The sequence below is a fragment of the Carassius auratus genome, chromosome 11, assembly GCF_003368295.1.
Source record: "Carassius auratus strain Wakin chromosome 11, ASM336829v1, whole genome shotgun sequence".
Classification (NCBI taxonomy): domain Eukaryota; kingdom Metazoa; phylum Chordata; class Actinopteri; order Cypriniformes; family Cyprinidae; genus Carassius; species Carassius auratus.
The window spans coordinates 5,852,446-5,879,734 of record NC_039253.1 but is presented as its reverse complement, the minus strand read 5'-3'; the positions used below and the strand labels follow the sequence as shown (position 1 = coordinate 5,879,734).

Here is a 27,289-nt window from a genome sequence, read left to right as displayed (position 1 = left end):
ACACAAACTTTATTTCAGAGAAAGAGAAAAAAACTGAAAGATCAACAAACTAAGATCATTACTGAGACACAATGTCAATTGATCAAACAGAACAAAGCCAACCAAGCTGAGGGGAGATGGTCTGGGGACATTAGATTAGGTTTACAGCATTTCTTCATAACTGAGAATCATCATTTGGAATGATGAGGGAAGTAAAATATATATTTACATGATTTCTCATTCAAATAATAATGAACATTAACATTCTTATCATATGAATTTAAATAATGGAATATGATATCAGGGTTAAGCAATATTAGGAATGTTTACCGTTAGCATTACTATCAATATATTTGCAGTAATAGTCTACTTAAAATCCCATTTTAGGCCATTATCCTGCAAAAATGAATACACTGGGGGTTTCCATTACTTAAAGCACTTATTAATTTATATTAACTTAATTTCAAAGGAAACAAAGTTGGTCTACACTTAAACTGGGACGTCTTGCATATCGTAAGGGCCTCTTTTTGTTTCTGAACCATGCTGTTTCAACCTATCCGCAAAAGAGGGGGAGGGTAATTGCTTTGGAGACCCTATGTCTGATCGACAGCCGCGAAACCCAATCCCAAATCAAACACTCGTTCAAACTGACCAATAGCGTCGCTCTCTGGGCAAATCTGGCCGAGTGGGCGGGGTTTAAACAACAATTCCCCGCCCACCCTCCAATCGTTAGGTTGAGCGAAGGCTGCAGTTTCAGTTTGTTTTATTCACCATTTTGAGTAGCTGAAGGTACAATTTAAACTAAATACTTTCGTAGAGCAGGAGTGTTTCCCGCATTGTTTCATTTTTTACCACAAGGAGAGGGCGTTGGTTTGGCGACGTCACCTTTAGCCCTCTTGTGTTTTAAAATACCACATTTCGTCTGCATTTTCTTCTGCTCTTTCACAATTTTAACCTCTACAGTATTCCTGCAGAATGGCAAGACCAGTGAGGTACGTGTGTTTCCGTCCGTCCTGCTGAGTCCTGGGCTTCACGCATGTGCCAGGCGTCCTTAGCTTCTTGTTTAGAGCTCGATTTCGTAACGTTTTTTGCTCATACGTGAATGTATTTTGCTCGTTGTCCCCTTCCCAGTGGCGGAGGACTGTGTCTTTTATATTTATGGCTAACGTTAGACGTTTCTTAGACAAGGATTCTGCGATCTGATGTTGCTTGTGCATCACCTAACTTACCTACATTTCAGAATATAACGTATACGTGTTGTGTGAGAAACTCTCAAAGGTTTCGTGTTTCTTTGTGAGAATATGGCTTCCCATTCATCCTCGCCAAAGCGTCAGGAGGGGTAATAAATCCCCTCTGAAGGTGCTCGTTGGCCCTCTCTAGTGATTTTGTAACCTGTTGTGCGCACATATTTGCGCAAATCTATCAGTGATGCAGAAATAATGGGTCGCGAAAGCCCGTTGGTGTTTTTGAACAGGGAAGCACGTTAGAGGGATTTTTTTTATTTTTTGATACCGTTAAATTAACACGACGCGGGTGACGTCAGAGGGGGGCGGGGTGGCTTAGAGCGACCACACCTCCCCCATATTACCACAAAAATATAAAAATTTTATATTCACTCTCCACATTTTGAGTTCAAACGACACAAGCAGATTAGTATATATGGCTAGGTGTTATTTTTATCTACAAAAGATGAAATCCTTCACGCATTCATCATGTATCGACTTTAAAATGGTCCCGCGCTGCCCTCCCAAACATCCACCATTGGCAAAATATACTGGTTTTACAATAAAACTTGAATAAGCTCTGTTATTAAAACACATATTATGAAAAGAGTCTGACAGTACTAACTATTGTTACTGATAAACGTGTAAATGAGACATTTCCGCCGAACTGATTTCGCAAGCTTAAATTATTATTTCTGATGAAAAGGAAATGGTGAATGACAACATTCCTGCGCATTTTAAAATCTTTTAAAGTATATTGTATTCTGTATAATATCTTTGTGTTCTCTGAATTAATTTTTTTGTGAATAATAGGAGAGAATACTATTCGGTCTCAATACTTAAAAATTGTGTGTTACCTGCCATTTCTTTGTAACTATTTGTCAAATTTACTAGCAATTTCTGGTTGGAAATGGTTTCAACACCATTTCCCCTCTAGTGTATTTAAAATTATAACCCAAAAAGTCTTATTATCCATCTAATTACTTCGAAGTAACTTGTAGCTCTTCAAGCATCTCAACACTGTTGAGTGGCCTGAGTGGTTAAATAGGACAAGACTGCAGTATTAATGAAACCCTCATTGAAATGCTAATTAAGGTACTGTTTAACGATCATTAATTCAAGAAAACATAACGAAGCGAGGCATGTTAAATGAGCTTTAGTTTCCTGAAGAAATGCTGACCACCTTCCGATGGTCTGTAAGCCCTTAAAACGTGAATTAATTCCACATGCACCGCTGCATCACAAATGTGTGCTTGGAAACTCTCTTCACAGTTTGTTGTCTCTCTTACAGGAACAGAAAGGTGGTGAATTACTCCCAGTTCAACGAATCTGACGATGCAGGTAATAAACCATCTCTAAATCCATTGTTTAAGCTTCGGAAAAGTATTAATGTATGTCAACAGTACTAATTGCATGTTTACTCCGTATTGGCATATTATGTAATCAGTTTGTGCTATTGTGTACTTGGTTCAATCTGTCCTTGTTTTTGTCTTCAGATGAGGACTATGGGAGAGAAAAGGAAACAACTAAGAAGATACGTGCTCCACCTCGTGAAATCAAGAACAAGAAGTCTAAGAATTCGCAGGAAGAGAGGCAAGAATCTGTCTATTTTTAGTGTTTCAACAAGTAGTATCAGAATAATGCGTTTTGAATAACTTAATATGTACCAAATGGTGCGAAAGAGTGTATTTCCTGACTGGTTTTCGCATGCGTTCGGATCTCTGGGGAACGCAAACCTTTTTGAGATCCATTTTCTCCTATGACCCACATATGCGGCAGTTAATTATAACTAGGAAATAAATACCACACAGTAGGACGTTTTCTTTCAAAGAGCAAACTACTAACGCTCCTTTTCTCTTGTCTTACAGCGAGGACTCCGATGACAAACTCTCCAAATCCAAAAATGATTCAGCAGGTGAATTACGTTAGTTTCATCCACGGTAGTTGAATTATAGATTTATACAAAGATGATTAATCGCTTATCTTGTGTTTTGCAGATGATTTCGGTAGTGATGAAGACAACGACTTTGGAGAGAAAGAGGAAGACGAAGATGGAGGAAGTGACTTTGATGACAAAAAGGCCAAAAAGGGAAAGAAAGCAAAGGCAGAGAAGCCAGGCAAAAAGTCTCTGAAGAGGAAACGAGGTGGAGGTGAGTCGCAGATACACAAGACATGCATTAAACATGAAGCACCAGACGTTAAACTATCAGCATAGTCTAGTCTAAATCTAGTCCTATTTTGGCTAAGAACTGCCCATTAAGACGGAATAAGATCATGTGATCAATATATAAAACAATCACAGTTTAGGAGTGCAGGTGCTGAAATCAGAAATGAAGCATGAATGTAAATGTGGGTGCATCTGATATGCATAACACTTGTGATTCCTCTGCAGATGACAGTGATGATGATGATAAAGAGGTGAGCAGGAAACCGAGGCAGGTGAGGCAGGCTGCGTCAAAGGCCGTGTCCAAACAGAGAGAAATCCTTCTGGGAGACGGAGGCAGTGAGGATGAGGAAAAGGATGAGGAACAGCAGGCATACCTGGACCGTAAGTGTGCTAGTTTTTAACTCTGTTGTTAAACTCTGATTAAGCATCATTATTATTAACATCGTGTACAGATGCTAATGATTTTTGCCTGGCAAAAGATATTGGTGCGTTTACACCAGACGCGAATGAAGCGTTTAGCGCGAGTGATTTACATGTTAAGTCATGAATAGACATCCTGTGGCGCAATTCATGCTAATGAAGCGGCGCAAAAGACACTATTCTTGTGATAGATGCATGCAAATTTAACATTTCAGTTGTTTTGAAGCGCGTTTAAAAAATCTGAAATGTAGCATCCTGTTAACCAATCAGGAGCTTGCTCTAGTAGTGAAGTGATTACGACGTAGCGAGTGGAGGGAATATCCAAAAGAACAATGGAGAACAAAGTCATCGTCGCTGTATGTGATACCCGGAGCTGTATGATGATACTTCATACTTTTACAGAAACAGGAATAAAAAGGATCTTGCTTGGAAGAAATAGATTGCCGTATTTTCCGGATTATAAGTCACACTTTTTTTCATAGTTTGGCTGGTCCTGCGACTTATAGTCAGGTGCGACTTATTTATAAAAATTAATTTGATATGAACCAGGAGAAATGAACCAAGAGAAAACATTAACATCTACAGCTGCCAGAGGGTGCTCAATGCCATTGGTTCCCAACCTGGGGTCCACGCCCCCCTCAGGGGGGCGCCAGAGTTCACAGGGGGGGCGCGGGAGCGGATATGCTTTGAGGTGAACAAAGATGCATAAAATGTTCTACTAATCATTTTATATAAAAATATTTTTTCAAAGTTTTGAAAAAATCATATGCTAACAATGCCAATTTCAAGTACAATTTCATTATTTCAAATGTAGGCGCGTTGCGCGTGGCAAGCGCGCTCATAATGTAAGAGACGCCGACGCGACCACAACAGTGCCCAACATCAAATGGCAAACATAATGCAAGCGGAACGAAACTGCTCGTTATTGTGTGGTTGACGGACCGTTAATCAGTTTGGACCAGTGCAGCGATCGAGCCGATCGTGATCATGCTGTTACTACACAGCGCTAATAAGAGATCCAGTAAAGAAAGCATTTGAATTTGCCACAGAAGTAATAACATCGCTGCGAGATCTAGAGAGAAACATTCACATTTCTCCGTTATTAACGGATCAAACAGCACGTGGAAACCAGGAAGAAACATTGTGCCGTGAATGAACTATCCAGTGTCCAGATCTGCAACATTCACCATGGATTTACTGTAGTAACACTAACCGAACCATGAAAGTTTGGCAGGAATAGTAGGCTATAATGCCTTCAAGTAACATTACGACGGTTTTATTTTGACATGAATACAATTGCTGCCCTCAAATGTTAATCTGAAATAAAATAAACCTTGGTTTATAACTACTACAATTTCATTTTTTCCAAGAAGATGTTTTGTTTTATATGCTCATAAGAAGAATCAATTTTAGCTCCAGAATTACTCCAAGTAAAAAATATCACACTTTATTATGTTAGTTTTAATATAAAAAAAAAAAGAAATCAAGGAAATTTCTCTGGCATTTCTTTTTGCGGTATCAAAAACGTACCTAACCGTACTGTGACACAATTGTATCTTATCGAACCGAACCATGAATTTTGTGAACCATTACACCCCTATATATATATATATATATATATATATATATATATATATATATATATATATATATTAGTAATGGGAAAATTTTTTTATTGCATCCAAAATAAAAGTTTGTGTTTGCATCATATATGTGTGTGAACTGTGTATAATTATTTTGTATATAAATACACGCATATGCATGTATTAATTTAATTTGTTTTGCATGTATACACATTTATACATAATTTATATTATATATAAATAGAAATAATTTATAAATAAATAAAAATATTAAATATATACATGCATATGTGTGTATTTATATATACAAAATAACAATCACGGGTTGTTAAATATGTACATGGGGGGGCCCCAAGGAAAAAGGTTGGGAACCACTGCTCTATGCTTCCAGAGATGCTGCTAAGTGCTCCTGTAGTCTACACTGAGCAGCGTAGAGCGCCCTCTCGCGGATGTAGATGGTAATGTTTTCTCTTGGTTCTAAATAAATGCGACTTGTATACGTTTTTTTCCTCGTCATGGCGTATTTTTGGACTGATGCGACTTATACTCAGGTGCGACTTATAGTCCGAAAATTACGGTAATTGAATAAAGACCAAAGATTACCTGTTAGATTTACCCAAAGCAAATTATATTTTATGTTGAACCACTAAAGAGATTTCAGAGTCAGCGGCGAATGTCAGAAGGATGTCGAGTTGAGAGTGCTCTTATTTTGAGAGTGCATATTATGATGCCAGTAATATTTTGAAAATGATCCGAATAAATTGTGGTTGAAATCCTAAGGCTGCATGAACTCAACTGCAAAAGCCCCTCCCTTGACGCAAATTTGCGTCTGTTGTAAAGTTAATTTCCTGCGCGAATGAAGCAAATGAACTCAAAAAGCATCCAACTACGTGCGAATAGCACAATTTATTTGTGCAAGTCGCATCTGGTGTGAACGCACTGTAAAACATATTGAATAATAATCTAAGCCTTTTTACTTAAGCCAGTAATAAAGCACTCATATATTACAATTTTCTCTGTTGCAGAAGAGTCAGGCAGTGACGAAGACTTCATGGTGGATGATGATGATGACAGCGACTATGGGCACTCCAAAAAGAAAGGCAAAAAAGTAGTGCCGAGAGGAGGAAGGAGAGTGGAGAAGAAGGACAAGAAGTCCCCTAAACCCCGACTAAAGGCCACAGGTAACCACTGCCACTCTTGAGTCTTCAATATCTCTTTTTGTGTTCCACGTAACAAAGAATATCATACAGGCTTGAAATTATCTGTATGTTATGTTAGCATTAAATAATGACACGTTATCATTTTGGGGTCTACTATTCCTTTAATTTTCTCATTTAAGTCGTGTATTGCTTAAAAAGGTTGTTGGCCGGAGGCTGTTGAATTCGAATATGCCAAATATTTTGAAGTTTGATTAAACCTACTGCAGTACTACTGTAGCCGAAAGGTACATATCAGTAAGATTATTTTAATGTTTTTGAAAAAAGACTCTTATGTAAAATATGCCTCAAAGCAGTAATATTATGAAATAAGTACTATTTTGAAATAACATTTTTGTTTTAAAGGAACACTCCAATAGTTTTTAAAAAAAAAAGGCTAATTTTCCAACCTCCCTGGAATTAAACGGTTGAGTTTTACCCTTTTTGAATCCATTCAGCTGATCTCGGGGTCTGACGGCAGCACTTTTAGCTTAGCTTAGCATAGATCATTAAATCTGATTAGACCGTTAGCATCTCGCTCAAAAATGGCAGCAAAGGTTTCTATATTTATCCTATTTAAAACTTAACTCTTCTGTAGTTACATCGTGTACTAAGACCGACAAAAAATAAATTAGAGCAAGATGCTAACAGTTTAATAAGATTCAATGATCTATGCTAAGCTAAGCTAAAAGTGCTACCATCAGACACGGAGATCGGCTGAATGGATTAAAAAATTGTAAAACTGTAAAATTGTAGTTGGAATATGAGCCTATTTTCTAAAAAAGTGGAGTGTTCCTTTAATATGTGAAAATCAAAGTCCTTTCAGGCAAGTTGTGCCCCTCGGCCTCCATCTTGGCAATGCCTCCGGGCAGCTATTTCGGAATAACAAGACCAGCTCCTATCTAAATGAATGGGCAGAGAGTCAGAACTGCACTTTCACTGGTCACCAGGACATAGAAATAGCAGTGAAATATGATAAAAATCGCTGAACATTTTTGATGACTTTGCCCCAAAATAAGGTTTAAAACGCATGCGCAAGGGTTCCTCAACTGTGCGCATACATCAGTGGAATCAGACGATGGGCTTAAATGTTTCCCAGTTTGACTGTTAAAAGCAGATGATTGGCTTTCCAGCAGGAGGGGCGGGACATGTGCATACAACCGCCATCTTTGCCGTTACGGGTTTTCCTTATATAGTTGTATTGAGGAAGTGGCATGTCTCTTATAAACTGTCTCTGGTGAAAATGTAATATTCATGTAATGGCAGAGCTGAATTTTCTTCATCATTACTAGCGTTCAGTGTGATCCTATAGAAATCATTCTAATATTTTGATTTGATGCACGAGAAACATTTATTATAACTATCAATATTGACACAATTGCTGCTGCTTCTTTTTGAATTTTTTCACAATTCTTTGATGAATAAAGTTCAAAAGAACTGCATTTTTGAAATATAAATCTTTTTTATCTTTATCCTTCCTGAATGAAACATTAAAAAAATATATATTATTGATCCCAAACTTTATAAACGTGTTTGTTTGTCCCTCAGTGAACCCCAGCCCTATGAAAGGCAAAGGGAAAGGTCGACCGAGTTCTACTAAAGCAGTGGAAAAATCCTCGCCCAAAGACGACGAGGAACCCGAGAGCCCTCTTGAAGATGAGGAGGAGGAAGAAGAGGTGGAGAAGAAGGAGTCTCCTCCATCCAAAAAAACGAAGGATGAAGCCCCTGAAGACGAGGAAGAAGATGAGGAAGAGGACGGCTCAGAAGAGGAGGCTCAATCCGGGGAAGACTAGCCATGTTACTAACCTTGTCCCTTTATTCTATTTCCCTTTACCTTTTTTTTTTTTTTTTTTTTTTAGTTTGTTTGCTTTTCAGATTTTTTTCAGTGTCTGTTGTGGCCTGGCTCAACGGCTTGAACTTTTTTTTTTATAATTTCCATATCGCGAAGGACATTTTCCCAGAACTTGTGAGCGTATATATCTATATATATTATTGAGTAAAATGTGTCTGAGTCTGTTTATTTATGGGTGTATAATCTTGAGGGAAGCCCATCGTTACAAACCAAGTAGTGTCGCTTCTGCCCAGGGTGATCACATGACCGAATTCTCCCAAAATGCTTTTGCCCGTTTATTTCTAAGCGTAGGGTTCACTCTGCATTGTTGCGGCTGATGGTCCTCATTCATAAAATGAATTGCTGTATAAAATGTTCGTAAAACCATTTGTGTGTAAAGTATCGCAACCGAGGGCCTCACTCAAAAACAAAAGTGTGAACACAATTGTTTACAAACTGTTAAAGCCGATTAGATTGTGCTTGTTTTTACCAACAAGCACCGTGTTGTTGCATTCAGTTTGTTTGCAAAACCGCATTTGCGAAATTTACCACAAAATACAGCAATTTACCTATGAAAAGTTTTGCAAAGTTTTACAACAGCGTTTCCCTGAATGAGATCCGATGCGTTTGTTGTGTAGTGACTATCTAGAAAGCCATTTGTTAGAAAGTTTCGTAATAGTTGACAGCGTTTGTTTTTATACTAGCGGTCAGGGTCGTGCTTATCCGAGGATTCGTTTTGTATTTATTCAACATGCGCTTGCAGCTCTTTACATGTTGCTCATCAGCTGAAGATGGAGAAACTAATGCTATCTAAAGCTCATGTTTGAGACTTTCTTTCGTCGTGGTACACATTTTATCAAGGGTTTGCGATTCAGTTTGTAGTTTTACCTTTTAGATAAACTGTCTCGATTTGTGTAGTATAAACAATAATGTTGTCACTGTTTGAATAGAATATCCTGGGTTAAAAAGGTCAAGTTCTGTTTATGAAATCTGCAGAATTTCCACCGAAAATCTTAAAGCTTTGTACCTCAGTTTGTTGTGCACTTATAATGGAAGTCTTTACAGCAACAGTACAAGGTTTGCTCCCTTTTAAGTGCATTTGTTTGAGATATGATTTTGAATTATTTTCTGTGATAATCTGTTCTGCAGATTTCATTCATTGAGCTAAGCTTATTTCGAACCTGGAATATTTCTAGATTCATGCTCATTTCACTCTGAACTTTTTATGTGTTTTTTTTTTTTTTTTTTTTTTCGTCCACCAGATCATCTCGCAAAAAGGCTGCAGTACGAATGCTTTCATCTCTTCTCTCTAAAGAGGCATGCAGCGAGTGTTCTGAGATCGGGCCTTAAAACGGTTAATTGCACGAGAAATGTGAATCTAGAGTCTTGCTCACAGTTTCTGCCTTACAAAGCCTGTTTTTTTTTTTTTTTTTTTTTTTTTATTGTACCGTGAAGCTAAACGTTCAGAAACCGGGACTTGTACCGTTTTTTGTCCGAGATTGTATTGCTGTTGTTGAGGGATCTCTTCAGCCGAGCAAATAATGTTTTAAAAAGTCCAATGTTGTTTTTCTTCAGTCCTGGATCAGATGCATCTGTGATGTGACAGAGAGGCATATTTGCACTCTGAGGATGGAGAAGAATTGTACCATTCATACCTTATGTGTGTTTGCTCATTAAATATATATTTCTGTTGCTGCTTGTTTTTAATTTCAGACACATATGATGTATATCCCATGATGCATTTCAAGGGGCTTTTCTGTCTAGGTTCGATCCTTTCTGCCAGGCATCTCTGAATAATTTCCACTCGTGCTGTCTATAAATTGGTTTTTAACCTAGCTGTCCAAAAATGTATGAATGTTTTGTTTTTTGTGCTTGATTTAGGTTTGTTTCTTTCTTTTTTCTTTTTCTCAGATTTTTTTTTTGTATTGTTTGTTTTTTTAAGAAAAGAAATAAAATGTATCTTCATTTTAATGAGTAACTCTTGTACTGGTGTCTTTTTGTGCAACATCTTCCTTTAAGATCCACATTTCTATCCAAGCTGTAGATGAGTTTTTTTTTTTTTTTTTTTTTTTTTTTTTTTTTTTGTCATGAAAGATCTGGAGAAATGTAGCATCCTAAATTTCAGAAATCAGAAAACTGGTTTAAAGTTGAAAAGTCTTAATGTTGGAGTTGTTTCCTACAAACATGCAGATTTTTGTTTCACAATACCTTGTTGGACTGGAGTGGTGTGGGTTACTGCAATGTTTTTATCAGCCATTTGGACTCTCATTATCACGGCACCCATTCATTGTAAAGGAGCCACTGGTGAGCAAGTGATGCAATGCCACATTTCTTCAATTCTGCTTTAATGAAGCAAAATCATCCAGATCTTGGATGGCCTAAAGATGAGTATGTTTTCAGAAAATGAACATTTTTGGGTGAACTATTCCTTTAAAAGAAAATTTTACTGCACTTTAGAGATCTCAAATGATGACAAAACTGCATGTTTCTAAAAAAAAAAAAGGAAAAGAAAAACAATCACATGCATAACGCATAGTTGTCTGAATTATTTGAGAATAACGGGGATATTTGAGACACTCATGTTGCTATTATAATTCTTTAACATATGAATTAAGATCAAATTAAGATTTAGAGTTTAGAAATAGCCGGAATACAAAGTGCTTATTTTGCAGTTACTACTAAAACCAACTTGATTTGAGTAGTTTTTAAGATTAAGATTTAAAGTTTGTAATTATATCGTTGTTTCCATACACATCTAGTCGTCAGCAGTCGCGATACTAAATTCCAACACATGATGGCAGTGTAGTCAAATCTGTGTAAGTCAAGACGTGCAAGCCACATTTGTGCGTTTTTAAGTATATGTTTCTGGTATCCGTACTTTACTACAACTTTAGTTTTACACCTTTATTTATTTATTTTTACACATGATCAATAGGCTATTATTTCTTGTCACTACGCACAAGAGCAAGAAGAATGTCGATGTCGACATAACTGAGGAATTAGAAACATTCCCAGGCTGTACAGAGCGGCAACTATGAAAACCAGTCTGTATGATGAATACAATTGCAATGTGTGTGAGCCTGTTTGCAACCCTGTTGTCAAACAGAGAACATTTAATGATATGTTATTAATCTAAATTCAATTAACAGTCGAGTGTAAAAAAAATAAATTCCTTTTGTGGTCTGACATGGTTTCATATCAGAGAATGAGGAAGAAATCATTAGGCCTAGGCCTGTATTATTCTGTAAATTGATAGAATTGCATTATAAGTATATTATATTCGTATAAAAATACCCAAGATGACTTGAAGAACACAGATGAATCATATATTGTAGCAATTGTATGTTTATTGTTTTGTCTGTACCCACATTTTATTCAGTTATTGCCATAGTTGGATGCCTTTGTCTATATACGGGACTTCCTGGAACGTCATAAGTTCTATTACTTCTACATAAGTTTTATATTACCCCTTAAGGGTGCCCTCAGATTACATTATGAGTGTGAGTGTGGAAAAAATATGATAAATAAGTTTCTGGAAAAAGGGAAGTTTAAGAGTGACTTTAAAAAAAAAAAAACCTGAACTTGTAAAACAAAGAGTGTGAAAATGTCAAGTTAGTCTGCTTGAAAATGAGACTCAAACAAGACTTTTAACCATTAGGTGTTTGCAATTATGTTTTCTGGCTCCAAAAAGTATTTCTTATTTCCTGTTTATCAAATATTTTTAAATAATAGTTAAAATAAATAAATACTTCTCAGTAGTAAATAAATAATTAATAAAAGTATCATAAATGTAAATATGTGATCCTGTAAATGTGAAACAGCTGCTCCAATATGCTCAAACAGAAGAAACTTCTTTCTAAGGGCGCAGTTTCTTTCATTTTACTAAAAAGGTGTTGAAATTTGACGTATGCAATGGTATTATGGATTTCTCGAAAGGAAAAAAAAAACTGAACCATCCACATTTCTTTCCTCCAATGGGTGGGTGCTTAATATTACGTTAAACAGTGACGTCTGACATGCTGAATGATGATTGGCTGACTACGACTTGTATACATTTTTCTACAAATCCTGTCATACGTGCACAAACTGACAGTCACCACTTATAAGCTATTACTAAATATTGAAGTTTTTTTATTTTTTTTGTAAAGTTGCTTTGTAACTATTTGTATTGTAAAAAGCGCTATACAAATAAACTTGACTTGAAATGCTACAGCCCATCTAAACCTTGTACAATTACATGCAGTTTATCACATTAATTCATTAAGAGAGTGCACAGAATATTTATACTCCTAAAATTAATTTGTCACTGCAATATTATTTAATAGAACGATAAAAACAGATGAATGATGATTGAAAGGAAGAAAAGCAGACAGACAGATAGATGGATGGATGGATGGTTAGATGGATAGATAGACAGACAGACAGATAGCTAGATAGACAGATGACAGACAGATAGACAGAAGGAGAGCTAGATAGACAGATGATAGACAGTGTAAACAGTTAGAGCAAATCGTCACATCCCATTTAGTGTTAATAATCCATTAAAGGAAATTATTCTATAAAAGCAGACACACCTGTTGGACTTAAATGGCTTTAATTCATGACCCGCTGCAAACCCAGAAAGAATGTTGAAGATCGAGTAGAGTCTCTGTGATGTGGTTTCCAGACGTGTGGGTTCTCACAGCTCATCCCACCCACTTCCTGCGCAGCTTCTCAAACTTCTGCTGATGTCACTGCACTTTCACATTCACATGGGATTAGTTAAAGTAACAGGAGATCACATCACTAGCTGACCCTTACAGATGGAAATGAAATGCAAGTATCTCAAATGTTGTTTTTTGTCTATGAGTGTGTTTTATTTTTATTCATTTATTTACTATTATTTTTTTGTTGTTGTTGTTATTATAATTTTTTTTTTGTAACAGAATAATTGATAATGTATAGCTTATGATGCCCATGTGGCTGTAAAACCATATATTTATCAAATAGATCACCGTCATTATATTGTTGTTTATTATAGTTTTAATTTATTCTTCTTAAATGTCATATGTAACTGGGTAAATACTGATACTTTTTTGTTTTTGTATTCCTTTACAAACCAGTAAAAATTATATTTTTATTCATTAGGCTCAAATAATATTATTTATATGTTAAAATGCTTGTTATATTTATCCATAAACAGGTGTATTCAGAATATCAATCTAAGAATTTTTTTTATATTTTTTTTTCAGGACCTGAAGTTCTCTGTCAGAGGCAGCTTCAGGTAAGATGTGACGTGCATCGGTGCTTTTTCCTTTCTAAAACCTTTTCATGGCTCAGTTATGTTCAACTCCGTTTACTTAAGACTTTGTTCTCTCAGCTGAGGCAGGAGTCCAGTGTATGTGGCTGACAGCAAAATAAAAGAGTGTCACTCCTTAAAGTTAAATCCAAATGTGTTTGCACTTGTTGTGCCTAAAGACATTTCTCCTTCCTTCCCAATAATCTGTCAACGCGCTGTGACATGAGGAACTTAGCAGTTACTGTTAATGAACAAGTCATATTCACAAGAAGGTTCTGAACTTAAGTGACCTCACACTATTTCTGTACATAATATAGTCATATTTCAAAATTATGAATGGTGCATTTTAAAGATATACACTAACATATGTTTGGGTAAAATTGTCAATGCTTTTAAATGAAGTATTGTATGCTCACCAAGGTTGCATTTATTTGATTACAAATACTGAGTTAAAAAAATGTTTAAAATACAGTAAAAACAGTAATATTTGTGAAATATTACTACAATTTAAAATAACTTTTCTATTGTTATTTGTTTTAAAATGTAATTTAATTATTTGAGTCACATGACAAAAAAAAACTATTGTTATTACTGTTGCAAGTGTTGTTTATTATGTACTGAAAGTAACAAAAGTCACTTTTTGTATGTCTTTTCTGTAATTTTTGGTCAATTTAATGAAGCAGTTAACAAAAGGATAAAAAATATATATTAAAACGTAATATTAATATAAGAAATAACTAATAACCCCAAAAGATGTATACAAATCAGGCAACTAAATCATCAGATTTAGTTCAATATAGAGATCAACTATTATTTATATATAAGCAGTACAACTGATTCTGCCAAAATGTATGAATATACTTAATAACACTAACAATAATGAGATCTGTTCTTAATTGACAAGAAAGTATGTCACACAGCATAAAAACTCTTAATGATCCCAAAAAAAAAAAAAAACATGCTTCATTTCCTTGTACTTACCAGCTTTCGTGAGATTCACTTATTAAGTGAAACATTAAATTGACTACATACAGACATGCGTCCTTCGAACACTTTTGTAATTCACATCAGCGTGGACTGAACAGGGAACTCAGATTTCTCCAAACCATGGCCAAATATTCCATGAGTCTGTTATACCGGAGGTATCTGAGAAATAAAAGCAGCGGCCTTCCAGAAGCCACAAGCAAAGCTAAACTGAAACTGAAGAAATCCCCTACACTGCTGAAATGATTGATATGCTATTTTTGTTTATTGTTGTCATGCCTTTTACATTTTTTGTCACAAGTAAGACCGTGTTCAATCGTAATTGATGTACGCTGATCAGTACATACTGCTCCTCATAGCTAAAGTCAAAGATCATCACCTGAGTGCTAAGAAACTCATCAATATTTTATAGTCCTAAACAAACACATATGTTGACTGAAGGGGTGTAATATTCTGTCACACATCCTGCTGTCAACGGTCATAATCACAAGACTGGAACATAGGAAGCAGGTTGGCATTCTTAGGCAATTTTCATAAGTAAAATTCTTGAGTAATGATCCATATGATTCACAATATTAAAAGTTTTCTGGTAGCTTTGTGTGAGCAAGAGCATGTAACCGACATCATAAAGTGCTTTAATGTAAGAATATTCCAGTTTGGCTAAACATCTTCTCTCATCACTGCAGAGTTTGGAGAGGTGAAGAGTGGATCATCTGGACATGCATGGCAGGATCTCGCAGTTGTTCTTGATTAATGTATTAACATGTGGTCTGGAGGTATGTTTGGCTGCTGGGACCATCTACATCCCACCTCTGCTGCTGGAGGCAGGGGTGGAAGAACGATTCATGACCATGGTACTGGGTAAGTTATTTTTTTTCACAGGTCAGTGGTGTGGCCAAGTTATTAAAGATCTGGTCTGAAAACCAAATATTTTGAAGGTGCTGGAATGACTTAGCGTGAGCTCCAATGTTTTGAAATGGCGGGCACGTGAAGCAGTAGCATAGCCAGAAAAGAGACTCTGGGTGTGCATTTGAAAATCTGGGTGTGCCACATTTATTGTCAGATTACTGTGCAAAATTATGGGATAGTATTTTTGTCGCACTGCTTCCGTCCAACCATACTCATAGTGGTAATTTGCAGGTCGTGTCAAAATGTAGTTAATTGTTAAATGTAATAATTTTCTTCCAAATACGATAATTTTGAACTTCTGGTACGATACTTGGACATTTCCAATCTGGCAACACTGTCTGTTGATGTTGGGCCCGGGGAGGGAGAAACATCCTCATCAGGTGTAACGTTAGGCCTTATGTCCGGCTGTCCATCAAGCCGAGGTTTTTTGCTGAAAAAAAAAAAAAAATTAAGAAAGGAGCTCTGCGACATATTGCTAGCCAGCAATGTGCAATCAAAAATTATCTGTTTATAACAGACTGCTGGGGTCACAGTCAGCTGCTGTTTTCTGATTGGTTGGCAGTCCAAATGTCGGCAGCTATATTTTAACAAAAATAATTTAAAATGTAAATTACATTTTAACATTTTTAGCATTATTGCACCATATATTGGATTCTTATTTCTGTGCCCCTGAGAGTATGATTTAGAATGTTCAGTGACGTCACAGAACTGCCAGATTCAAACCATAGACAGATTCAGCTTTCGCGCGTTGGCTGGCACTGAGCCAGAGACGGACGCGCTCAGCGCTTGTCATATATCACAATTAATATGCAGTGTTTTCAACCACATAATGTTTATTTTAGGTTTCATACATTTAAATATACATAATCACTAGTAAAACAATACATTGGTAGTTTGTAAAATACACACTGATGTCTATGGAAGCAGCAAAAAATATCTAATCAAATGTAATTTGCAGACGTGTTTTATTCATATATCAGACACACATAGCAGAACAATAAAGTTTACTCTATTTTTCTTCCAGTTCAACAGCCACTTACATTCAAGAGTAAGATAATTATATATATAAATCAAGATAATTTATAAAGGTTTTTAAACGAAGAATCGGAATATCAGATAGTTGACATGGTAAGCAAGTTTGTGTATATATTTTAAATAATTGTAAAAAAATAAAAATAAAACGAAAACCGATACATCTTTTAGTGGCTGCGGTGTGTCACGTGACAATCATGACGCGTCGCCATGGAAACAAGGGGTCAGTTAAAATATTTGTAATTTACGCGTGAAAGGGTTGATTTAAAAATATCGTTGATATAAAAATAACAATAGCCCAAGTTTAGTAAACATTTTTATTGAGACTATAAAAAATTCTGCATCTATTTTTGGATGTGCCAGCTGCCACTGTGGGTGGCACAGGCACACCCTGACACACCCGTGGTTACGCCACTGACGTGAAGTAATACATGATTTGCGCAAAGAATGAGAATACTTCTGAATACATACTTCATCAGAAATATGTAAAATATGAGTTGTCAAATACAGATAACAAGTTCCTTAAAGGACATGACGTATCAACATGTTTCCAAAAAGCGCTATTCAACGCTCCTTAAACGCTGACGTAAAAACAAACGTACTATAAGCGACACATGCGTTGTTCGATTCATGAACAGATGGTTCTAATGAGCCGGTTCTTTTGATTTGAACCAGACTGGCAAATCCGTCTGCCGAATCTTTACTGAGTGAACTAAAATGAATCGAATCCGCCAGACTGGGTTTCTGAAACGTGACGCATTTTTAACATGGAAACTGTTCCATTCTTTGACGATTGCGTAACATACATCAAGTTCACATTTTTGTGGTAACATGTGAATCACTTGCTGACCCGCGAATTTCACGTCAATGCATTGTCACTTCTATTCCTTGGGCTTTTAAACGTTTTATTGCCAAGAACACCCAAATATGTTGATCTCCCTGTGAGGGGCCTCTTTTCTAAAGTATAGGCTACAGACAGCTGTATGTATCATTTTTTTTTTAATTATATAATAGCTACTATGTCGTCTTTTTCAGTAATTAATTATAACGTATTCAATAATTACAAATAAAAAAATGATTTAGTGATTCAATATATTGTAATGCAATTAAATAAATAAAATTGTACTGTATTGTATAACATTTCTTACAGAACAAAAAAAAAAAAAAAGCCATACAATATAGATTTAGCAGAAACTCACATCCATAAAATTAATTTACATTTGATGTTTTATGATTTTTTTTGTTTTATTTCAGCTGTGGGACCTGTGCTGGGGCTGATCGCTGTGCCTCTTATTGGTTCGGCGAGTGATAGCTTGAGAAGTAAATATGGTCGCAGACGTCCCTTCATATGGGTGTTGTGCATTGGTGTCCTGCTCGGTCTCTTGATCATCCCGCAGACGTCCACCCTCGTCACCCTACTCACAAAACAACAGCAGCACTGGCTGGAGGTCCCGCTGCTGGTCCTTGCCATTTCTTTGATGGAATTCTGTGGTCAGGCCTGCTTCACACCTTTGGAGGCCTTGGTTTCTGACCTCTTTCCTGGAGAAGAGGAGAGTCGCAAGGCTTTCTCCGTCTACTCCCTCATGCTCAGTCTCGGCGGATGCATTGGCTACCTGCTGCCCGCAGTTGACTGGACCACTTCAGATACCGTTGTCTACTTGGGTGGACAAGAGGCCTTCATCTACATTGTTCTGACCTTAATTTTTCTCGCTTGTTTGATGGGCATGGCCTTCATCTCTGAGGAGCAGACGGGACGAGAACTTCTGGGGGACGCTGAGGTTCCCAGAAGGCATGAAAACCTGAAGACTTGCTGCTGCCCTCGTGTGGCATTCCCCAGATTTCTGTTTTTGCGAAGGACGTTCTCTAGTCTCCTTTCTGTGGTCCCCCGAATCTACTTGCTGTGCAGTCGCATGCCAAAAGTAATAGCAAGGCTGTTTGTTGCCGAGTTGTGCAGTTGGATGGCACTTATGTCCTTTATGCTCTTCTACACGGACTTTGTCGGAGAGGGATTATATAACGGGGTTCCCAGTGATGAGCCAGGCTCCTCGGGAAGGATACGCTATGATGAAGGTGCAGGTTTATCTGTAATATATACATAACAAATATATATATAAAAAATACTGACATTGCATATCATATAAACCTGTTTTAAGAGAATGGCAAAAGACAAAAAGGTACAAAATCTCTCACTGGGGCAGTACTCTTTAGGGGTAAAAAAGGTACAAAAGATATGTAACCTAACCCTTTTGAAAAGGCACAGGCCAGTGACAGCTTTTGTACCTTTTTCCATGTGAGTTTATGTCGCCTTACTGCACTTGCAATTGTTTCTTCACTTGTTTTACATTTAAACAACGAAAGTGTGGAAAGAAATCTCTACCAGTGCAGTAAAACTGAATATGTTTATGTTCAAGATGAGACTATACTCGCAGTTAATTTATTTCAGTTAGTGTTTGCATGTTGCTGAGCTAAAAGTAAATTCATTCATACACGCACACACACACGCACGCACACACAAACGCGCGCGCACACACACACACACACAAACACGCACACACACACACACATTCCGGTTAGTAATGTGAAATAGACTCTAGAGAATTAATTTATTACTATGAATTATTATGCATATACATATTACTAAATATACTATAGTAAAAGTTTACAAATGTAATCTAAATATGTTGATGTTATTTTTATGGTACTCCAGGTGTGCGAATGGCCAGCCTGGGTCTTTTCCTCCAGTGTGTGACCTCTGTGATCTTCTCATTGCTTATGGAGCGTATGGTGTTGTGTGTTGGAGTCAGAAAGCTGTACCTGAGCAGCGTGATCCTGCTGGCTGTGAGTACAGCAGTTATGACCGTGTCCCACAACATTATACTAGTCACCATCATGGCCGCTGCTACAGGATACACCTTCTGCACCCTGCAGATTCTGCCATACACACTCACATGCCTGTACCACTCAAATACCCAGGTAATGACTCCAAACAAAACCTTGTGCATTCGTATGACTTCCACGTTAATGTTTTTATCCTCACCAGCTGCACTTCTCAATTCCTAGGTGTTTTTCTCCACCGAGAGGCGCAAAATTCCTCTCAGGGAGGAAGATCTAATGTTAATCAGATCAGAGATGCCATCCTCCACTAAGCAGAAAAGAACTAATGGGGGTGTCAGTGGGTATCCAGGTGCAATACCCTTCCAGAGCAATATAAAAAACTCACAATCACTTGATCTGCATGTGTCTATCGCCTTGGAGCCACAACCTTCAGCCGTCAGAGGCATGGGCACAGACATCGCCATTTTAGACAGTGCCTACTTGCTGTCTCAGGTGCTGCCGTCCCTCTTTATGGGCTCCATCGTGCAGCTCTTCCAGAGTGTGACGGCATACATGGTCTGTGCGTCTCTGTTGAGTCTGGTGGCTGTGTATTTCTCCAGTAAGATCGTCTTTGAGAAAGCGGACATTGATACGAGATGACTGAGATGTTACCAAAACAGCAACAGACTCTGGACAGTGACAAGCACTATAAAGGGCAGCTGGTTCTGTTTAGTATTTTTGAAAAGAGAAATGGCAATGTGCAATTGAACGCATACAGGTAATTTATTAGAAAAACAATTTGCTTTATATATTCGGCAAACAATATATGGTCATACATTTACCTTATTTGAGCCTTAAATTATTTGTCAGAACTATTGTTATGTAACATGTGGCTTATAATATTATATTTGCAATATTGCACAATTGTGTACCTATTAAGGAAAGCAATTACACAAGTAACAATGAAGTATTAGAAGACTTGGGTGTATCGAAGTGCAGAAAAGTAAACATGCTGAATATTTAAAGAGAAGATGAGTAAGAGTTTGGGGTTTTGAATATTGTGAAACAACCCTTATGATTTAGATCTTAATGATGTATTTATATAATATTTTATAACACATTTGTTTTGGCAGACACATAACTCTATGCACAGCATTTAATTTCAAAAAATGTCTGTATAGTTAGGTACTTTTTTGTTTTGGTTCTAAGATATAGCCTAATGTTGCTATCTTTCAGCACCTTAATCTAAAGATAAAAGCTATTTGCAATCTATATTCATTAAATCTTATATTCATATATTCATACAATTCATCTAATAAACTTATACTGTATTTTTTTATTGAGGTCTGGCTATGTAAGGACTAGCATAATATAATTTTTAGCCATAGCATAGCCAGCCACCTCTTGACTTGTGATGGGTGGCATCAGACAGTTCTTTATCAACTACTGCCATCTAGTGTCTCTATAGCAGTTGCTTTCCCCCTTTTTTTCTTTTTTTTCAGCACAGACATATTTACTCATATTTGCTCCATCATTCACTCAGTTCTCTTATATTTCCATGTTTTTCTTAATTTTTTTCTTTTATTTATTTTTTTTTTTGCCAATTTATTATGCATAATAAAAAAATAAACTGACTTTATGCATCAAGTTGATTATGTATTTTTTCTGTGACAATATGAATGAATAAATAATTAAACAAACAATACACAAATAAATGAAAAAGTAGGTAGCAGTAAATAGCAGTATTTTCATGATATTTATGATAACTATATTTTTTTAATTATAAAAATGTATCATTTAACTTTCCAATATTTCATCGAAATGTTCTTGAAATAACTATTTGGATTACGCATTTTCGTATTTTTTGTAATTTTTTTTTGTATTATTATTTTATTCTATGGCTGCATTTAAAACTTTTGTTTGTGTGGTTCTGGAACATAATTCGGGTGTGAATGGGCTAAACATTTTGTTGTAAATGCTGCATGCAAAACAATCAAGAAATGCATCAAGACCTGATCTATTATTATTAATATTTTTTGCTTTCGTTGGATGTTTTTCATATTCTTATAAATAATTCATGAGTAATTTTACTCTAACCAATGACGTACCTCGTTTTGGGGCGAGCCCCCGCCACGCAACCAATCGGAAGCGAGGAATCGGATCCGTCCCGCGTGTCATGTGACTGGCCTCCGTAAGAAATGCCAACATGGAACCGTGGCAAGGACGATGTTCTTCTCAACAATAACATCGAAAGGGACATCTGGATTCATCCTAGTCATACATCCACAATCCGGACATTTAAATCCGTATTTGCACGAGGTAATGAGGCATGCATATATCGATTAAGCAAACCAAAGTCGATTTTTAAAAAGAGGGTCAAATTCGATTTAAATGACCCCACTTTGTTGAAGTTGACACCTGTTTCTGGGAAGGATGTGGCCGTGTTGTGCAAAAGCGTTAGTGTGTTGAGAGCATGTGTACAGGCCTGTTTTCCTGCCCTGCTGACGCACTTCTGTCAAACGCATGTCTAGTGACTTATATGTGTGCTATAGTTAAACATCGGTGCGTTGTTTTTGCAAGTTTGAATATGTCGTTTCTCTTGTAATTGGTTAATTGTGCATTGTGATTTATGTTGTGGTGATTTGTGTTGTGATGGTGTTTTGATCAGCCCCTCCTCTTTCTAGCCCATAAACGTCGGAACTGTAATCTCTCCACGCGCTCGAATGATGTAAATATTGGCTCCAGTGCTATATGGAGACTTAAAATGCATTTTTCTTTGCACCAGATCAAAACATCACACCAAGTGTATTCTAACCTAACTAAATACAGACCTGACTTAACTTTAACGAGCCACTCTGTATTTACACTCTGTTATTAGATGTAGTAAGTTACAATTAAAATGTCCAAACAGTTTTCGTTCATGCTGAAATACCCCCCCCCCCCCCCAAAAAAAAACAATATATATATATGTTTGTGTGTGCGTATGTGTGTGTGTGTATATATATGTATATGTATATATATATATATATATATATATATATATATATACACACACACACACACACACACACACACATACACAAACGAATATTATGCAAATATGTAGCCTTTATATACAATTAATATTATGTGTATAAATCTTCTCTTATGACTTTGGAATTGAAATGTGACCTGGAATTATATTTGTTTTTTTGTTAGTGTGTTTAATGTGTTCACATACTTTGCTTATCCTCAATATGTAATTTCTATCTTTTTTTTCTTTTTGCAGTGTTTACAAATCGCGGCAATACCTTCGGCCTTCCACTAATCTGCACACCAACAAATGGTCTCCATAAGTGACAAAGCGGTGGCCACTTCTAATGAATCGTTTGTGGACCATGCCTTGGCCACCTGGCCTTTCATGGAAGTGGGCAGCAGCGAGAGCAGCGAGAGGGGCAGCTCCATCTCATGCTCCAGTCCCGAAACTGGAGACACTGGAGCTCGACTCGGCTACAGCCCGGGGGAGGAGGACGAGGACGATGGGCCGCTGCAGATCTTTTTAGACTCCTCGGAGGAGATGTTGACTCAGCCGTCCAAGCTGCCTGATTTTATACCCCAGCTCCCCAGCACCTTCTCTCCAACCCTGGAGGACATTGAGGAGTTCTTGATGGAGAAGATGGAGCTTCTGAGTGATGCTCCTCTAAGTCCGGAGGAACACTCAAAGGAGGATGAGCCTCCCATACAACCGTCTTCCCCCGGTGATGCCGAACCAAAATCCAGCGCCACCACAGAGCGTCCTGCTTCTCAGAGTGTTACCAACACAGCTAGTGCCGCGCCGGTGCTCGTCGGTGCTCCGTTTGTGCTTCAATTACAACCTCTCCAGCTAAGCCACACCCTCCCACAGCCAGACACCCAATCGGGTGTGGCCAATGGGCTTCAGGTGGCCCACCTGGTGCTCGGTGTCCAAGGGGCACAGAACATTACCCTTCTTTCACCGCAGGTGCCCTCAGCAACTCTCCTCCCCATTGTGGGCGAGGCGGTCAACCAAGACCAAAAGTATGTGAAGATCGCTCCCCTGCCTCTAGCCATCAGGGCGGTCGGAATAGTGGGCACAGGCCTGGTCAAAAACATCACTCCACGTCCATCCAGGACCTCCACGGAAACCTTGCGGGTACATAAATGCTCTCACCCCGGGTGCGAGAAGATGTACACCAAGAGCAGCCACCTGAAGGCTCATTTCCGCAGACACACGGGAGAGAAACCCTACCTGTGCAGCTGGCCAGACTGTGGCTGGAGGTGAGCACTCAAACTGGACTTTTATTCATGAAAGTAATCAACTGTCAAATAGTCATATTTGCTCCTGTAATATTCAAGTCACAAGATGTCAAATAGCCTTTTGTACAGTTCCGATAGTTTCAAAGCAGCTTCTTTAAATAAGAACGAGTATTAAAGTTGCAAATTTATTCGGTTATGAAAAGAATACAATTTCAGCAGCTCTAAAAAGACAATAGTGTCATTATTCAGCTCAGTGCAATTCAATGATGATTCAGATTAGTTCAATAACCGAGTGAATGTTGCAACGTTCATTGGTTATGAAGCTAATTCAATTCAACTATAACTATAATTGCTCTAATTGTGTAAAATTCATTAGTGCACAAAATATATTTCTTCATAAACTTTTATAAAAATCTGCTTCATCTCTGAAACCACTTTTCTGGTTGGCTGATGTCATCTAGGCCATACAAGCCATTGTTAATGCCTAGTTACATTGAATTGAATAAGATTTGTAGATGTCTCTTATGCTTACCAAGGCTGCATTTTTTAATCAAAAATATGGTAAAAAAAAAAAAAAAAGTCATATTGTGAAATTTTACCAAAATAAGTTTTCTTTTATAAATCTCATTTATTGCTGTGATGCAAAGCTGGATTTTCAGCATTACTACTCTAGTCTTCAGTGTGGTTCATAAACAAAAAGGGAAAAAAGCAGTGATTGTCAAGAGATATCTCTTTTTGAGAGCAATTTCTATAAAATGATTAAATCTTGTGAGAGCAAGTGGTAGAACTGTATTCGTGGACTAGTGCCCTGATTTAATGAGTTGTGAGCTGATGTGCTGCTGTGTTTTGTGTTTAAAGGTTCTCTCGATCTGATGAGCTGTCCCGCCATCGGCGGTCTCACTCGGGAGTCAAGCCTTATGAGTGCACAATGTGTGACAAAAAGTTCGCCAGGAGCGACCACCTGTCCAAACACACCAAGGTGCACCGCGGCCCCCGTGCCGGCAGACTAGTCAGGGCGAACGTCTGATCCCTGGATAAACCTGGAGTGTGGTTCCTGGAGTCTGAGAGGGAAAGCTATGATATCTAAAGGGGCTCACATGCTGCAACCCTCCGCCTTCATTTATGTCTCTGTTTCCTCGTTTATCCAGATGTTTGTTTATCCTGGTGCTACAATCAGCTGATGTGAAACTCAGGGATGTGATTGTTAAGCCCAAAAGCAGATTTCTTGCTCTTTTGGAGGGCTGAGGTAAAGCTTACAATCGATTTCATCCCGTTTCGTCCTTCGCTGCTGTAAAGCTACAGGTTGAGCTTCAATAGCTTTCGAGATCTATTTTTATGGCTTTTAAACTGAGGTTGCAGGAAGTCTAGAGATCTAAAAGGCAATACGGAGCATAATTTGAAGAGACATATTTCCTGTACAGTTTGTTAATATTGTGTTTAAAGATCTAACCAGGTGAAAATATGCAATGAAAACAGTATTTTGGTCAGCTTTAGTGGCAGAATTTCCCTTAAATTAAGACAATATGCACTATTATTTAGGCTATGCTATTATGCATTATCAAGCAATGGCCTCTGTCAGGGTGAATCTGAAAAAGCAAAATGCAATATTTAGTCCTATTTTATCCAAATATATTAAGTAAAACAAAAAAGAATGTTTCGAAAAAGAAAATATTTCTGTGACATTGTTTTTATTACTGTTAAGTATAATTAATTAAATTAAAAAAGAAAATGGTAGCCATGCAAAAACCTCTCATTTGTATTATTTTAATGCAAAAACATCTCATTCTCATAAAAACAAAAATCTTTTAATTACTATATTACTCAAAGAAATGTATTTTTAATTTGTAAAGTACAATTGTAAGTGTACACTATCAAAGTATTAGTAATCAAAATTAATTTATACAGATTTCCATTATCAAAACAAAAAATGATAACTGTTACAGTCATGAGAATGTGTTTTTTTGCAATTATCATTAAAATAATGTCACACTAATATATATATATATATATATATATATATATATATATATATATATATATATATATATATATATATATATATATATATATATATATATATATATATATATATATATATATATATATATATTATTTTATTGGATTTAAATATTTTATTTTGATATTTCTGTATGAGATTCATCTTACTAAATTATCCTTCTGAAGTATAGCTCTTATAAAATGAATTCTTATGTAATTAGGCAAAATTAGGTCTGATGCATTTACGTTTTTACTTTATTCAAATGTTTTAGTCCCCGCCCCTCCCCACCTCGTGCAACCCCAATCGCGTTGAATTGTCTTGGACCAATCACATCCCTGTGCCAGCTGAAAGGTATTGATGCATCAAGATGCTTTCCATGTTATTTTCTCGTGCCTCATCTCTCTCAGACTGTTGAGAGCGTACGCCAAACTGGGCTCCACGGGGCCGTGGATAACATCACTACATGTAAGGATGAACTTATGTACTGAAAAACATATATAAGCTAGAAACAATCTTCTCTTCGATCTCTAATCACACAGAGAGAATTGTTTCCTTTATCGTAATGTGCTTTGCATTAGATAAATGCATTTTTTTCCTACTTCGTGCCGTCACAGTTGATAAGCTAAATCGCTGAGGACAGGTGTTACTGTTCACAAAAAGTGGCAGCTGATCGCTTCCTGTAGAAATGAAGTTATCGGGACATCGTTTTACCGATACGTCATTGAAGGCTTCCACTCTTTCATCAATGCAACTGTGCTGGAGTTTCTTTTTTGAGAAGGTCATGTTAATCTTCCACATGGAGTGAATTTCCTTGACATCAACTTGCCTTTTTCCATCTGGTCTTAACTACTTTATGTTGTTATTATCCCCTCCCCCCCACGATCTATTTAGTAGCTCATGTAGGCTTTCATGAATCAGGTGCTCTACATACTTCATATCTGGACTCATCAATACTCTGAAGTTTATAGCGTAGGTACATCATTTTTAATACCGCACAGAGAGCATCCTGATTTACAGTGTTTTTTTGATTAGTACTGTCAAGTAAGATCTTTTTTTTCTTGTTCTCTCTTTTTTTGAAGAGATATGTCTGTTTTTGGGGGGTTTATTACATTATCATCCTTGATTTTTCTGCCACCACCTTCATCCCAATAAAAAACGTTAAATTATTTCCTTTACCTACAACTTCACGTTAATGCATTACCAGTTTTCATTTTCTCAGACCATCTGACTATAGCTGCTCTCATACCATATAGCTGGTCAAATTTGGGTTTTATTTTTGAATTACTGAAAAATGCTATTTTCCTATGTAAGAAAATAAAGAGAAAAAAAAGAAAACTTTGGGGAAAAGCAATGTGATATTTGACCTTTAAGGTTTAAAGTCTAATTTAAAGGAAATTTCTGGGTTAAATACAAGTTCAATCTTGACTTGACATACTAACCAAGTCTGTGCAAATTCTAACCGATATTTTAACAATGATGCGAAGGTTAACCGGGTGACTTTCTTTTTTCTGAAAAAAATGTTCCACGTTTAAGTATTATTTAAATACTATTACTATTATTTTGAGTTATTTTTATTTAAACTTTATATGCTTTTGTCATTCTTATTTTTTTGTGTTTCTA

At 36.9% G+C, this 27,289-nt stretch overlaps 3 protein-coding genes across 3 annotated transcripts; all 3 read left to right on the top strand.

The window, feature by feature from the left end:
- Window positions 1-733: 733 nt before the first annotated feature.
- On the top strand, window positions 734-10,374 carry LOC113110854 (nuclear ubiquitous casein and cyclin-dependent kinase substrate 1-like). The gene is made up of 9 exons (XM_026275084.1): window positions 734-768; window positions 954-971; window positions 2,494-2,543; window positions 2,699-2,795; window positions 3,071-3,117; window positions 3,200-3,352; window positions 3,595-3,750; window positions 6,398-6,553; window positions 8,117-10,374. Exons 2-9 carry the CDS (start codon window positions 955-957, stop codon window positions 8,359-8,361), a joined length of 921 nt encoding a protein of 306 aa, XP_026130869.1. The 5' UTR covers window positions 734-768; window position 954; the 3' UTR covers window positions 8,362-10,374.
- Window positions 10,375-12,796: 2,422 nt separating this feature from the next.
- LOC113110853 (solute carrier family 45 member 3-like) lies at window positions 12,797-21,045 on the top strand. Its single transcript, XM_026275083.1, has 6 exons — window positions 12,797-13,214; window positions 13,631-13,662; window positions 15,348-15,522; window positions 17,857-18,672; window positions 19,310-19,575; window positions 19,663-21,045. The coding sequence occupies exons 3-6, from the start codon at window positions 15,381-15,383 to the stop codon at window positions 20,074-20,076; spliced, it is 1,638 nt and encodes a 545-aa protein (XP_026130868.1). The 5' UTR covers window positions 12,797-13,214; window positions 13,631-13,662; window positions 15,348-15,380; the 3' UTR covers window positions 20,077-21,045.
- A 388-nt stretch (window positions 21,046-21,433) lies between these two features.
- Window positions 21,434-25,643, top strand: LOC113110852 (Krueppel-like factor 15). The gene is made up of 3 exons (XM_026275082.1): window positions 21,434-21,735; window positions 22,685-23,691; window positions 24,529-25,643. The coding sequence occupies exons 2-3, from the start codon at window positions 22,739-22,741 to the stop codon at window positions 24,695-24,697; spliced, it is 1,122 nt and encodes a 373-aa protein (XP_026130867.1). The 5' UTR covers window positions 21,434-21,735; window positions 22,685-22,738; the 3' UTR covers window positions 24,698-25,643.
- The last annotated feature ends 1,646 nt before the right edge of the window (window positions 25,644-27,289 follow it).